Source organism: Pseudorasbora parva, chromosome 18, assembly GCF_024679245.1.
Source record: "Pseudorasbora parva isolate DD20220531a chromosome 18, ASM2467924v1, whole genome shotgun sequence".
NCBI lineage: Eukaryota > Metazoa > Chordata > Actinopteri > Cypriniformes > Gobionidae > Pseudorasbora > Pseudorasbora parva.
Window position 1 is genome coordinate 10,285,015 of NC_090189.1, and position 16,564 is coordinate 10,301,578.

Below are 16,564 nucleotides of genomic sequence, written 5' to 3' on the forward strand. Positions count from 1 at the left end.
GACGCCCGGTAGTGACTAGACCATCAAAAAATCCCACAAATATCCAAAGAATTGTAACTTTATAAGTTAAATGATTTAAGAGAGATTCCACACATATGAAGATCTCACTGACAGCCAGGTTGAGACTGAAGAACTCTGCTGCAAGTCCATTCCCGGTTCCTGTCACTATAAGCCACATCACATAAAAGTTTGTAGGAAGATCAAACAGAATGAGGATGATATCTACCAGTGAGGTCATTGCAAATCTGACTTCCAACAGACTGTCATTGTAAAACAAGTAATCCGAAAAATTTGATCCAGTGGGGAAGATCTCACTGGAGGTGTTCATCGCTTCACTGTGTGCAGTCAAAAAACACAAACGTGATCTACGGATAAGAGATACAAGTGTTAGTCCACAGTTCAAAATTGCTCTATATAATCCATTTTCGTAACACTTTAGTATAGTAATGACTGATGTCATTGTAAGCTTTTTGTAAGGTTTTGAATAGTAATTCCTTAAAATACATTTGGTCACGTTTGAGTGATAAGATTACTGATCCAAATAATTCCTTTATAAGGATGTAGTAACACTTGATAGTATCATTACCATCTAAACCCCTGCAAAAACCTCAAAGGCTTTCAATGACTTCAGTCAACATTAGTGAGGGAGTTCATGCTTTTCACTTTAGAACAATGATCCAAATGTTGTAATACTTATATTATTACTAGTGGGTAACCATGACCTTCACTTTAGAATGAATTACACTTTATTTACATTGAACCAGTAAAATAGTAGTTATTAGTATTCTTCTGGGAAGTATAAAAAATAGTTATTGATTAGTGAACTACCACTTTCAACTAAGCACTTACTAATTTGTTAATCAGAGTTTCTTCGTTAATATTAATAGAATGTTAGAAGTACGTTACTCATTTGCTCCTATGTAGTTATTCATTAATGAAGGAACATGAATCTAAGTGTTACCTTAAAAAAAAGTTTTATTAACACTATCTATATCAGCATCTGTCTTCTGAATATTAAATTATTATTGTACATTATTTGACCAAAACAAGTACTATTAATCAGCTCTTTACCTTTGTCCTGTCGTCTACAGTATAAATGGTATAATTCATGCAATATTCTTCCCCTTATAGCTGAACTTTCTGCATTCTAAGTTGATCTGTTAATGGGGTGAAACTTGTTCTTAGTATCTGGGATGTGTCCTGAAAGCCGATATGCAAATATATTAAGTGACGACATAATTTGCTTTAAAAATACGTTATTTGAAATTTAACAATGAGACAGTGGAGCTGTGAAAAAGCAAAAGTACCATTGTTACACAAAACAAGTTAACATTTTAACAATAAAGAAGAACAAAGTTCACAAACGTCACATGAAAGCTTCACAAAGGAAATCAATCAAGAGAGGAATAACTCTGTGATTTACCACACAGATCATTTGGTAAAGAAATTCAACATGCTTTAGTGGAGCATGGCTGTTTTAATAAATGTAATCTAATCATTTAGTTTGACAAATTGTCTACCATAAAATTAAAATGGAATAAAAAGCAAATGACAATGAGTAGATCAAATCTCTGTATTTCCTGAACAATTTAGATTTCCGCTTGTCCCTCCATAAGTCATAACCTCTACAATATATGTCAAAAAGAACATTTCAATAAGCTAAAGAGCCTTTTTTCAAGAATCAATGGGAAGGTGTCATGGATAAAAGGTTCTTTGATGACAAAAAAGCCATTAAAACCATCTTAATAGTGCACTTGTTGTTTTTAACTTTGAGTGTAGCTAACTATTTTTACAAATGGACAGAGTGATATTACTATACGTTATGAGAAGCGTGTTGGTTTACATGCTAGCCTCCCACACACAAACTAACAAACACTTTTTGTATGCAGTCAAATATGAAAGTGAAAATGAAAGTAAAAATTAAACAAGATTTGAGACACAAATGAACAGAGAGAGAGAGAGAGAATCACTAATTGTCTTGAAAGGTATATATGCTTTATTTGTGTATAAATATTACTAATTGCAATTAATATAATAAACATAAACAAAACAATTACATTACATTACAAAAAACTACAGAGCTTGAGAACAATTCAGTTCTTGTCAAAAGTTGAATTCATTTGAATTTTTCTAGCATCAAAAATGAATGACTATACTAAATGTACAACCTTGTACTTCGGCATTGCAGTAGAGCAGTAGAAAATGGGTTATAGAAATGTCATAATGATAATTAGACAAGAATTATTGACATTTAATGAAGGGAAGTTTCCCTACGCGGTAGAAAAAAAGAAGAGGCTGCACTAAACCAGCCAAAACAAAGCAAACAAAAGCAATAATCATGACTATTTCTACATTAGGTACTGAAACAGAACAAGTTATTAAAATCATGTAGGGTAAAAATATGATTAGCATGGACACAATGGTTATTAAGATAATATAAAATGCTCTTCTCTTCATGTGGTTTTCCTCCTTTCTCTCTCTCCCTCTCTCTCCCGGTCCTGACTGCTTCAGAGCTCTGAGAACAGCCACAAGACAAAACAACTGGATGAAGAGGAAGAGAGAGAAATGTGCCATGAGGAAAATATAATACAACTCATATTGGCTCATGATCACATTTATGAAACTGATCCCACCAAAGACAAAAGCCAACAGCCAGGCAATAACAGAGCAGATCATTCTATATCTGAGAGGTTTGAACTTCAGAAAGGTTACAGGATGAACCACTGCCAGGTAACGCTCAACACAGATCAGACTTTGATACAGAGGACGACTGAACATGGCAAGTAAATCAAAAAAATGTGCAGCTATCAAAAATGTGTTCTCTTTATAGCTGATAAGATTAAAAAGACATTCTATACAAAAGAGCATCTCACAGACGGAGAGGTTGAGACTGAAGAACTCTGCAGCGAGTCCATTCCCTGTTCCTGTCACTATAAGCCATATCACGTAGGAGTTGATAGGAAAACCCAGTAGAAGGATGACGATATCTGCCAGCGAGGTCATTGAAAACCCCATCTCATCCTCAGTGCCGTTGTAAATGAAGTAGTCAGAAAAGTTTGATCCATCAGTGGGGAAGATTTCACTGGAGATGTTCATCTCTTCACTGTGTGCGGTCAGAAACACAATGTGAAAAAAAGTGTTAGTCCACAAGAACATTCTGGGACTGTAGCAATCCCAATTAAAACGGCTTTATAACACATATTAGAAAAAGACAACAGTTCTGTTGTTTTTAATCATCAGGTTATTTTACCTCAGTCCTGTGCTCCTCTCTACAAAGATGAAATATTTATTTTGAATAAATAGTGTGATTTTTGCAGGCTTGAAAGCAGAATATATAATCGCGTAATAGTGGACAGATCTTTGGCCACTTATAGCTGGACTGTCTGCATTCAAAATTCAAGTGTTAATGGGATGAAACTTGTCAGGCTCGAGTGCTGAAGCCTTGCGAAATGACATGCAAATACACTAAGTGACATCATATTTGCTATTATCCAAAAGATCAACCGTGTCATAGCGAGAGTGCTGATTCTACACATATGTACAAGCAAGTAATAATTTCAGCATTGACAAAGACCAAATTCACAAAAGTCACTGAAGGATCACTTGATAAATAAACTCATTCATAATACTGAAAGCAGATACTAATGATCACATGCCACAAAGATACTGTACAATGAAATCATACTAAAACTAGCCTGGATGCCAGTCGAACTCAGCCCCACCCACAAATTTTTTAGGTCCGGCGGTTCGGTCTGGCCTTGATCCATAGAGGAGTAATTATCCCGGAACAGAAAACTGTTCGGACCAATTAAAAATCATCAGGGCGAGCTTTAGACGATGACGGACAGATGATCAACAGTATCTGTCCGCTTTGATGACGTGCATGACGTAATCATGCACGTCATCAAAGGGGCAATGGTGTTCAGGGAAAAATGGTGTTTGGGAGGTAAATGTGTGTTATTTTGGCAAGACTTGGCAACACAGTGAAGTTGAGCTCTGTTGACATTTGACAATCCGTCACTTCGTTGCTCTGATTGGTTGTAGGTCTAACCAATTAAGGTCTTTCCTGGTTCGGTTGAAACATGGTTCAACTGCCTTAAATTATGAATAGCTTGTTGCATTTGACAATTGGACAAATCAAAGAGAAACAACTGAATAGTCATAATACTGACCCCACCAGAGCCAAAACCTGCCAACCAGACAATATCAGAGCAGATCACTCTATATCTGAGAGGTTTGAACTTCAGAAAGGTTACAGGATGAACCACTGCCAGGTCACGCTCAACATAGATCAGTGTTTAAATGTTCTCTCGATCAGATTAGAAGAGGAATAAAGCGCCACTTTCAATCGGATCAAAATTTCATTTGGACCTAGATCAACCGGATTGATTAAGGTGTTTACATTATGACTTCGGGACCTCGCTGGATCGTCTACGTACAGGGCAGGGGTGGGGAGCATTGATCCAGAAGGGCCACTCTGGAAAATGCTGTCTTCAGAGGACACATTTGAAGGCAGGAAGCCATCAAGCTGAATTCGAATCTAATGTTCGCTTCACTTCCTGTCTTCATGCCTTCATCTGATTGATTTTTGAAGGCAGCATACATGTGTCCTTCACTTCCTTTGATATCCCACAATCTTGTGCTTTCCATTCAGTGACAGTTGAGTTGGGGAAAAAAGATGGCGTCCAGAAGTTGCGTTTGCGGGACAGTTTTTGTGTAAATGAACGGTTTTTTTTACACTTACACTTCTGATGTCATTTCTAGCGAGAAATCACCACTGTAGTAATTATATGTGTTTAGTTCTCATCAAAGCTCTCTCTCTCTATTTTGCTGTAGATAATTAAACTGTTACACTGCCTTTAAAAGTCTGTCTGAAATTAGTTTTGTGAGGTGCCTTCATGCACAAAACGCTGCCTGAAGAGTCATTGTCTGGTGAGGCGACGAGTCAGCTGTCTAGGTTTTCGGACGCAGCCTTTAGTAATCCTGAAGACCTTGATTAGGTTCAGGTGTGTTTGATTAGGGTTGAAGCTAAACTCTGTAAGAGAGTTGCCCTTCTGGATCAACGTTCCCCACCCTGGCATACTGTTAAATGTATGGTTTTTTCTGTTTTAGTTTAGTTTTCACTCTGTTCCCGTTTACCTTTGTTTTCAAAGTTCTTAATTCTACACAATTGGTCACTCGTCTGTAAACCCTGAGTTTTCCTAGATCTTTGATTGTTATTGTCTTATCTAAGTTGAAAGTGGTTAATCTTCAACAATATACTGGAGTTTTCCATTGTGAATTTATTGATTAAAGACCGTTTTAGGCCGTGAGCTTCGTAACAGCCACACACCTGACAATAATGCAAATCACCATCACCAGGCAGGTGCAACAAATTAAGTGTCCTGACTCCTTTTAGGACATTGACTTACAAACACAGAATTGTTCCAGAAGCAAATTAAATACTGTCATTGCTGCCTGAACCCCACTAATAATAAAAAACAGTGGTTTATTAATGTGTGAGAAAACAATAACAAAACTATTAGTTTGTGTACGTAACCATAACAATATTATAAATGGAGCAGAATGCAAATGCTGTGGCATGATGCTCAGGCATTTTATGTGGAATTCTGTTCAAATCCATAGGATATGTTCATACTTTTAGGCCCCATTTACACTGCATGGTTCAAGTGACCCAATTCCGATTTTTCCCTCTCATGTGGCACAGATCGGATATGACATGTGAACGTGTAAGCAGTAAAAAAACGCTTGAATTCCGATATCCTCAGATCGGATATAGGCCTCACTCATATGTGGTAAATCCGATATGATTCGGATGCGTGCATTAGCATCTGCCATGTAAGCGGTCAAATCGGATATTCCGTGGAACATGCGGAATTGGGCTACTTTAACACAGTTTTGAGTTGCAATTGGGCGGGGTTTGTTGAGAAAACCTGGCAACCCCGTCAAGGGCTCTCCTCATTTTCTCCGCCATAACAGAGAAATATTTTGCCTACCTTTAAAGATGTGTGGAACAGTGCAGACAGCAAAACATTGTGCAATCATTTTGTCTGCCTCCATTGCATATCGCGCTGTTTTACTTCCTTTCACCGGTTAAGAACATCTTGGGCTGTTTTCCCAGTGTGCAGTGTAAATGCAAATATCGGATACGGGTCGCTTTTGAAAAGATGATGTAAGGGGGTCATCAAAAAAATCGGAAATAGTCACCAAATCGGAATTGTGCATCAAGACCTGCAGTGTAAATGCAGCCTTAGTCCAAAATGTGTGTATCCGATTGGAATCTGATCTAAAATGACTGACTGTCCACTGTTGCTTATGTCTCAACAGACCCGATTTGTACGTCCATGCTGCTCTTTCGTTTTCCAGATTGTCTGCATTGGTTTCTAGGGCAATGCTGTTGCATATGCCAAAAACAACAACCCCAGGGTATAGAGATGTTGTCTTATTTACAACATGACAATGTGTAGCTTCTGCACTGGAGTACTGCGTCTCATGAGGCAGCGGGAGAAACGCTGGAGGCATGGTTTTATTCTATGTTGTCATCTCCGCCAGTTTCAAAACTCCATTATATTGTCATTTTCTGCTCGTCTGGCACAATGCAACAACAAAATCTTGTTTGTACAGCGACTTTCAGCATGCTCCCTAAAACAACATCTGACGTTTATGTTTGATGTGGCATAAACCATGTGAAATCCAATTAGCAGATTTACAGAAATGTTAATTGAAAAACCACAGTTCAAAACTAATTTGTAAAATATGTTTTGATTTGTTTTTTGCTGTTCACACTCGCTAAATCTGATCAGATTTCAATCTGATATGGGTCATTTCTAGCATTTGGTGCTTTTTGAGTCCCCATAATAATGTGGTATATTTTGTGTAAAAATAGGCTAATACTTGTTTCTAAATGCTCATCAATCCCCCGCTACCACAGAACACAATAATATGTACCCAGGATTAATTCATTAAAACGAATGTCTTAGTATGTTATAATCACAAGTAAGTTAAAAGTTGCCATGTCCCCAACTATGATTGCATAACTTCAGCCACAAATATAAGTGATACTGTAAAGGATTATGGAGATGGGAAGGAGGCGGAAACCGGTGAACATTCAACAAAGTGCTTATTTACTAGAAACAAAGCTTTTTCAAAATGATTCACTGTTTTAAAGTGCTTGTATAATTTGTTTTGGCACTGGCAGTTCAAAATGGTATATGTAACAAAAACATGTAGGTATAATGAAACATTCTGCAAACCAACTGCAAATGTTTTCATGAAAGTGTATTGAATGTAATCTACACATGAGTAAATACCAATTAATATGAAGCGTCTATAAAATGTTGGTTCTTTTTTATTAATGTGTATCCCTTGCTTGACAGGGCTTTACAATTATACACAATTACCTAAAAATTAACAAAGAGATTACAAAATCACACTCCCTTTACTGTATATCTATGAACAAGTTAACAACAAAAGCAAGCAATAAGTGTAATGCTTATCAGTAGTATATTTTTTAAAAAAAGAACAGAAACAAGAAAGTTTTCCAGTGCGGTGCAGATACAGAACAGGTTGGACAAATCCACCCAGAATAAAACATATTGAACTAATTGCAGAGGAAATTGGAAACTCTTGTTGTGCTAGAATTAAGAGGACTGCTGTGACAATATAAGGGGCATATATGATTACCATTGTCACAGTAGTTATCAAAATGAGATAAAATGCTCTTCTCTTCATGTGGTTTTCCTCCTTTCTCTCTCTCCCTCTCTCTCCTGGTCCTGACTGCTTCAGAGCTCTGAGAACAGCCACAAGACAAAACACCTGGATGGAGAGGTAGAGGAGGAACCGGAAGAGGATTGTAAATATAAAAATATTGCGTGCGTGATAGCTAAATAGGCTGAACAAACTGGAGCCAAGGCATATTGGCCAAATAAAAACACAGCAGATCACTCTATATCTGAGAGGTTTGAACTTCAGAAAGGTTACAGGATGAAGCACCGCCAGGTAACGCTCAACACACATCAGACACTGAAACAGAGGACGGCCAGTTGTGGCTAGTCCATCTAAAAAAAGCACAGCTGTCCAAAGAATGATAAATTTATACCTCAAAATAATTAAAAGCAATTGTATACAAATTAATATCTCACATACAGTGAGGTTCAAAGTGAAGAATTCTGCTGCAAGTCCATTGCCAGTTCCTGTTACTATAAGCCATATCACATAGGAGTTGATAGGAACACCCAACAGAAAGGTGATAAAATATACATTTGAGAATGTATCAAAACTAATTTCATCCCCAGTGCCATTGAAAAATAAGTGATCAGATGAGTTTGATCCATCAGTGGAGAAGATATCGCTTGAGATGTTCATCTCTTCACTGTGTGCAGTCAAAAACACAACTGTGATCTATGAATGAGAGATACAAGTGTTAGTCCACCAGAACATTCTGAGACGGTGCAGAGTAAACCTGATCAAAACTACTTTAAAAGCACACATTAGTAAAAGACAACAGTTCTGTATGAATTACTTGGTTATATTACCTCAGTCCTGTGCTGTTGTCCACAACGAGAGGATGATTGAATTAAAAAAATAAGATCAAATAAAATAAACGCAGACAGGGTTATAACTAGTCTCTTATAGACTGTCTGCCTTCCAAGTGAATGTGTGAAGAAGATTCAACTGACACCCCTTTATCAGGAATGGGTCATGTGAAGTGTGAAAAAATGGCATGCAAATACACAGTCATCATATTTCCCTTCATAGACAGACTGTGTTCTGTGATTGTGTAATGTTGTGAAGATTTTTTTACAAGAAGCAACAATATCAGCTGAGCAATATGCAAAGAAGTGGGGTATAATACGAAACATATTTGAAACCGATTTACTATAAAATTGCCTAAATATATTAATGATTAAAATGATGGCTTACCAAATTACCACCAAAAATGCTGTACACTCAAAAAAAAATTTAGGCCCAATAAATAAGATTTATGTATTTTGATTGCATATAAATTTTCCATCCATTTCGATTACATATTTTTAACTTAAAGAAAGTAATAAACTTTATGTGATATGTATGTGTAAGTCATATACAAATCAAACGTTTAAGAATGAGATTTATGTAAAAGTTTAAATAAATCCAATTTGTTTTAAATAAATAAGAAACAGGATTTTGGATTATGTAATAAACCCTATTTACTTAAAATGCTTCCCATTTAAGTAATTTTATTCATAAACCCAATGTATTTTAAAGTCATATTTATATTTTATTATATTTATTCACCCCCCCCCCCCCCCCCATATCACAACATACAAAAATGGCCAGACCACCTTGTTTAACATTTTTTATATATATTTATTTATTTATTGCTTCAAGGCTGAATACTTTAAACAGTTTTTTTTGTGCCACAAACAAACTCATTTCACAAATATATGCAAAGAAAATTTCAAAGTCCAGAAATAAGACATTTGCTCAAGAACTGAGCTTGAGGTAGACAGATAACAGAGAAAGACAGAACTTGAGGTAGACAGATAAATCAGATCACATCTGATTCAATGATAATATTTGTTTACATTACACAAACATTTTTACAAATCTGTGACATGCAATATTTTTGAATTGCAATTAAGGGCATACATCAGTCCAAAAAGCATCCAATCGTGACACTTTGCAGGTTTTGCAGAACTTGAATCCCTTCCAGAATGCCCCGAATGGCATATATTCCTGTTGTTGTCTGTGCAATCCCAGATTCAGCCTCTTCACTTTCACAGTCCTGGAGAACAGACAAAGAGATTGAGTTGTGTCCCAATGACAGTCATATTTTTAAATTCAGAAATATTAAAGGCACATTGTTTAGCAAACTGACATTTCAGATATGTAGACGCAATAAAATGTATACATGTAAAATAAATGGAACACTTTCAAAACTCACAAATACAACCACAGAAAGACCTAAACACAGATCACCCATTTGCCTTACCATCCAGTTTGCAAAAGCACTCATCACCTTAGGGGAAAAAAACTCAGACAGCTAGTCCATACCCTTAAAGGGATACTTCACCGCTTTTTCATATTAAACTATGTTATTCCCTTAACTAAAACGAGTTGATACACACCTCTCTCATCTGAGTGCGTCACTTAATCTCTCTGACGCGCGGTGACGATCTGATAGCATTTAGCTTAGCACACTAAGCCCAGTTCATTCACTATGGTACCAAACAGAGATCAAGTTAGAAGCGACCAAACACCTCCACGCTTTCCCTATTTAAATACAGTTACACCAATAGTTGAACGATCAAGTATGAGGACATAAAATAAAACGTGGCGGATTAAAAAGGAGAACTATAATGTATGGCGGAATAGCACTTCTGAGAGTACTTCGACTCGGCGCAGTAAAAAGTCCTGCCTGAAAAATCCTCCCTCATGTCTCCCCCTCACTCTCTCATTTCTGTCAATAGGGGGGAGGGGGAGATGTGAGGGAAGATGTTTCGGCCGGGACTTTTTACTGCGCCGAGTCGAAGTACTCTCAGAAGTGCTATTCCGCCATACATTATAGTTCTCCTTTTTAATCCGCTTAGAAAAGCGCCACGTTTTATTTTATGTCATCATACTTGATCGTTCAACTATTGGTGTAACTGTATTTAAATAGGGAAAGCGTGGAGGTGTTTGGTCGCTTCTAACTTGATCTCTGTTTGGTACCATAGTGAATGAACTGGGCTTAGTGTGCTAAGCTAAATGCTATCAGATCGTCACCGCGTGTCAGAGAGATTAAGTGACGCACTCAGATGAGAGAGGTATGTATCAACTCGTTTTAGTTAAGGGAATAACATATAGTTTAATATGAAAAATCAGTGAAGTATCCCTTTAAAATGTTCCACCAATATACTACGCTAATTTTGTCAACCTGCAAGCCAACCAATCAAAGTTGTTTAATTGTTGCAAATTTAAAAATTAACGTTAAAGGGATAGTTCACCCACAAATGCACCCATATATTCCTTCTGTTGAACACAAAATATTATATTTTTAAGAATGCTGGTAACCAGACAGTTGACTATAACCATTTTCCTGCTATGGAAGTCAATGCCTACAGTCAACCGTTCGGTTACTAAAATTCTTTGAAATATCTTCTTTTGTGTTCAACAGAAGAAGTTCATACAGGTTTGGAACAACTTGGGGGTGAGTAAATCATGACAAAATTTAGGTGAACTAACCATTTATATTTACATTTATAACAAAGAGAGAAGGTTGACTCACACTTACCACATATTCAGGCACCTCACGATACAGTCACGCTTGATGTTTAGGTCTTCATTCTCAGATAAGCATAAGAAAAAACAAAACATGAAATTAGTCATCAAGTTAGATTAAATAAGGCTGAATTTTAAAATTCTGTCATCTTCAGAACGCAAATTAAGATATTTTTAAGGAAATCAAAGATTTCTGTCACTCTGTTGCCAGTCCACACAACTACTTTTTGATGCTTCAAAAAGTTCATAAAGAAATTGTAAAACTAATCCATATGAATTGAGCGGTTTAGTCCAAAGTTTCTGAAAAGACTTTTGTGAAGGGGCTTTTATTTGCATATTAACATTCATCAGAAGCTTAACCATACTTGCTTGAAACATGATAACAAACCTCATTGGTTCTCGCTGAAGCTCAAACGTGCTGCGTAACATGAGAATGAACCTCATTGGTTCTCACACTTCAAGCTAACATGCTTGAGTTTCTGTCTACCACAACTGATGTGTACATTTTTTGAATGAATATATGTGAATAAAATCTTCAGAAAATGTAGCATGATTCATATGAATTAGTTTTACGATCTCATTACAAACTTTTTGAGCATCAAAGTGGTAGTTGCATAGCAGTCTATGGAGGGACAGAAATTTCTCATATTTTAAAAAATATCTTAATTTGTGTTTTAAAGATAAATTAAAGTTTTAGGGGTTGGAGAGACATGAGGGGTAGTAACTGACAGAGTTTATTATTATTATTTTTTACTAACTCCAAGTATACACGCACAATTATCGTAAATAAGGCAAAAGGGTAACCAGTAGAACATATGATGCAATACATAAAAACACACTTACTTTGGCTGTCAGTGCCATTATGTGAGGATATTCTGTCCTGCATATCCTCCTTTGCGACGGAAAACCCATCAATCAGAAACTCAAGTCATCTGTGTATTTGTCCAGTTGACCGATGTATTTTGATGTCAGCGGAACCGTAGTTATACGCATGAACTCCAAACCTGAAATAAAGATGAAAAAGGACACAACAGAATAAACTTCTCATAAAACAAGATCACATGTTACGTTATGCTTTTTGTTAAATCATAAACATTTCAAGCGGAGATTTATTGATAGTAATTTAATGTATTGAATTTTCTATGTATTGTAAATACATTTTTGTAGCTTACATACAAGGTCTAGGAGGTTGTCCACCATACATTTGTGCCATAGGTATCTGTAAAAGAAAAATAGTTGTAGTTAAAAACAAAATGCATACTTTTGCTTATTAAATAACAAAGCCAGCATTAATTGTTAGAGAATTATTAGTACTCTCATATAAGCTACCACCACCATTATGTTTGGTCTACAATGTGACTCCTCATGTTTTGCCGCAGGACAACAATGCGAGGAGTGTACATTTTCAAAACGTTATAAAGAGAAAAAATGACATGCGACCATACTGATAGTATATAGCAAACAATAATCTCAGACAGCTAGTATGATTAGTTCTGAGTAAAATCATGCACTCATGAAAATAAATACGGAAATTCATATAGGCTAACGTTAAATACAAAACAAATCACACTGGGTTTGATTTAATTAGTTATATGTGTAATACTGTCCAATGACGAGGGACTTGTAGCTAAAAAAAAAGATGCTAATATTATCTTTTATTTATTAGCACCATGTTCAAGTTAAGTTAAGCTATCTAGTGGACTAAATTAAAATTTGATGGTCAGTGCATTGGTATTAGTAAAATACGATATCAACAGCACTATTAACACATGTATAAACACTGAAAACAGTCAAATAATATACGATGGATAGAGATGTAACTTACCTTACAATCAGGTCCATGAGTTCCATCTGCTCCTGCTGCTTTTTCTTTGTAGGTGCAGAAACGTCTATGCGCAGTACTGCCACCTACCGACTGGAGTATGGATCGGCATCATTTCCATTTTCCATAAACTAAACTTTATGCAAACCAATCTCATACAATTTAACTAATTGAATATGGCTCGTTCCACAGCTAGCTCTATTTAAACCATATTCATAATTTTTAACTGATTAAATCTAATAGTTTTCAGAATTAACAAATTTACATTGACTCTAAGCAATCTGGCTACATACGTTTTAAAAAACATATTATTTAAATAAAATCAAAGGGATACAAATAAATAATTATAAATTATGCCATGATTCATTTTTTTGAGTGTAGCTATACCCATTAATAGATACGGTACTTCCTTGAAAATAAATTCCAGCACAGCTTCAAAAACCATCATGAAATGACACTCCATAATAGATAATACAATGAACTCTGTTGGAGATCTACATTTACCAATGTATCGGTTTAATAAAATGAATAACTCACCTGTTGAGTTACAAAGAAATCATTTGTTGTGCTTGTGTTGTGTATTACTAGGGAGGTATTAAAAATACTAAGCTAATTAGGAACAATTAACTATCCTCCTATCATCTTTTTAATTAATTCAAAATAATCCTAGAATATGAAAGGGTTAAAACCACCAGACACTTGTTCACCAGATCGACGCCATCTAAGCAGCAAACCAACCAAGATTTGAATCAGTATGACTTTATAATGGTTTCCTGAAATCACATGCCTTGGCGAGTTTTAAAACGAGCTCCAAACCACTGATTCGAGAAAAATTAAAATAAATATATAAACAAGGATTCATTTTAAAAAGTCATAGTTAAATAATAGTTTACACACAAATTTAAATTCTGTCATATTTAGGCTCAATCTACAAATGAGTAAATACCAAATAATATGAGGGTGCAGTAAAATGTTGTATCTTTTTATTAATTTGTAACTCTTGCTTGCTAGACAGGGTTTTGCAATTATACACAATACCTAACAATTAACAAACAATTACAGAATTACACTCTGTTTACTGTATACTAAGAACAAATGAAATTCACTTTTTACATTCAAGGTACTGTATTTAAAAAGTGTCGCCTATAGGTTTTCAAGTTTACAACAAAAGCAAGCAAAAGGTGTAATACTTATCAGTAGTATATTTAAAAAAAAGAACAGAAACAAGAAAGTTTTCCTGTGCGGTGCAGATACAGAACAGGCTGGACAAATCCACCCAGAATAAAACATATTAAACCAATTGAAGAGACAACTGGAAGCTCTTGTTGTGCTAGAATTAAGAGGATTACATTGACAATATAAGGGGCATAAATGATTACCATTGTCACAGTAGTTATCAAAATGAGATAAAACGCTCTTCTCTTCATGCCATTTTCCTCCTTTTTCTCTCTCCCTCTCTCTCCTGGTCCTGACTGCTTCAGAGCTCTGAGAACAGCCACAAGACAAAACACCTGAAAGGAGAGGAAGAGGAGGATCTGGCAGAGGATTGTTAAATACAAAGTATAGAGTGAGACACATTTAAACATGCTGAACAAACTGGAGCCAAGGCTTATTGGCCAAATAAAAACAGAGCAGATCACTCTATATCTGAGAGGTTTGAACTTCAGAAAGGTTACAGGATGAAGCACTGCCAGGTAACGCTCAACACAGATCAGACACTGAAACACAGGACGAGTGGTTATGGATAATCCATCTAAAAAAAACACAGCCGTCCAAAGATTGATAAATTCATAGCTTAAAAAAAAACAAAAACATTGTATATAAAAGAACATATCACAGACAATGAGGTTCAAAAGGAAGAATTCTGCTGCAAGTCCATTGCCAGTTCCTCTTACTATAAGCCATATCACATAGGAGTTGATAGGAACACCCAACAGAAAGGTGATAAAATATACAGGTGAGAACGTATTTAAACCAATTGTATCATCAGTGTCATTGAAAAATAAGTGATCAGAAAAATTTGATCCATCAGTGGAGAAGATATCACTTGAGATGTTCATCTCTTCACTGTGTGCAGTCAAAAACACAACTGTGATCTATGAAGGAGAGATACAAGTGTTAGTCTACCAGAACATTCTGAGATGGTGCAGAGTAAACCTGATCAAAACTACTTTAAAAGCACACATTAGTAAAAGAGAACAGTTCTGTTTAAATTCCTTGGTTATTTTACCTCAGTCCTGTCCTGTGCTGTTGTCCACAACGAGAGGATGATTGAATTTATAAATTAAAATAAACGCAGACAGGGTTATATCTATAGTCTCTTATAGCTAGGCTGTCTGCCTTCCAAGTGAATGTGTGAAGAAGATTCAACTGACACCTCTTTATCAGGAATGGGTCATGTGAAGTGTGAAAAAATGGCATGCAAATACACAGTCATCATATTTCCCTTCATAGACAGACTGTGTTCTGTGATTGTGTAGTGTTGTAAAGATTTTGTCTATACTGAAGCAACAATATAAGCTGAGCAACATGCAAAAAAAAAAAGGGGGGGGGGGGTGTATAATACTAAAAACAATATTTAAAACCGTTTACCACAAAAAATGCATTAAGGTATGAATTATTCAAATCACGGCTTCCCAAATTTCCACCAAAATGCTTTAAAAAGGCCTTCATATCCAAACATTTAATACAATTTGCATGATCTTGGGCAAAAGCACCTAACCATCACCTGACAAGTGCAATGAAGTCAGCTTTAAGGTGCACTATGTAGTATTTTTGCAGTAAAATATTCAAAAACCACTAGGCCAGTGTTATATACTTTGTTCAGTTGAGTACCTACAATATCCCAAATGTTTCCAACTATTTGTAAATTGTAAGAAAATTGCTATTTTAACCAAGGACCCAGGACGTGTCAGCATAGTGTTTGAGGTAGTCGCCTGTCAATTGCGTCATATCTGCGTTACCCTCAGTTTTATTTGGCAGAAACGCTTTTCTCTTAGCAGTGTGAAAATGTCACAGCAGCGCCGAGCGAACATACAGAGGAACGTCATAACATCATTTTAAACACTCTTAAATGTATCTAATATGATAAGCAGAGCTGCTTTACCTTATACCATATACTGTAAAAAAAAATATGGACGTAGTGATGTCACCCACAGGATTCCGATAAGCCGTTCTGAAGCGTAAAGTAGGGGCGAGCGAGTCATCGCGTGTCGCTCCCGGATAACAGAAAATGGGCAAAAAGGCGGGATGTGGGCGGAGCTTAGGTGACGCAATGAGTATAGACGGCAGATAAATGGCTATCCACCTGTAACCACGCTCCCTTAATTATGCAGAACTTTAAGGCTTTATATAACATAAACGAATGAGTTACAAAAAAAAAAAAATCCCTCCTCACAGTTGTCATGAAGGTCATAATTAGCTGTATAGGCCAAAACCACAATTAGTGCCAGGCTGTAAACATGTTTTTTTTCTGCATTAAAGTTGAGAATTTTAACATGG

At 36.1% G+C, this 16,564-nt stretch overlaps 1 protein-coding gene and 1 long non-coding RNA gene across 3 annotated transcripts; both read right to left on the minus strand.

Moving 5' to 3' along the window:
* Positions 1–332: 332 nt before the first annotated feature.
* LOC137047082 (chemokine XC receptor 1-like) lies at positions 333–8,364 on the minus strand. The gene is made up of 4 exons (XM_067424642.1): positions 7,684–8,364; positions 4,173–4,189; positions 2,878–3,103; positions 333–365 (listed from the first exon to the last, which is right to left on the minus strand). Exons 1-4 carry the CDS (start codon positions 8,362–8,364, stop codon positions 333–335), a joined length of 957 nt encoding a protein of 318 aa, XP_067280743.1.
* A 1,007-nt stretch (positions 8,365–9,371) lies between these two features.
* LOC137046594 (uncharacterized) lies at positions 9,372–13,402 on the minus strand. Of its 2 annotated transcripts, XR_010899012.1 has the most exons (5): positions 13,067–13,402; positions 12,418–12,460; positions 12,085–12,245; positions 11,255–11,307; positions 9,372–9,766 (listed from the first exon to the last, which is right to left on the minus strand). It is a non-coding gene; the product is annotated as an uncharacterized lncRNA (long non-coding RNA). The 2 variants fall into 2 exon arrangements; XR_010899011.1 differs by having other exon boundaries at positions 12,418–13,402.
* Positions 13,403–16,564: the final 3,162 nt, after the last annotated feature.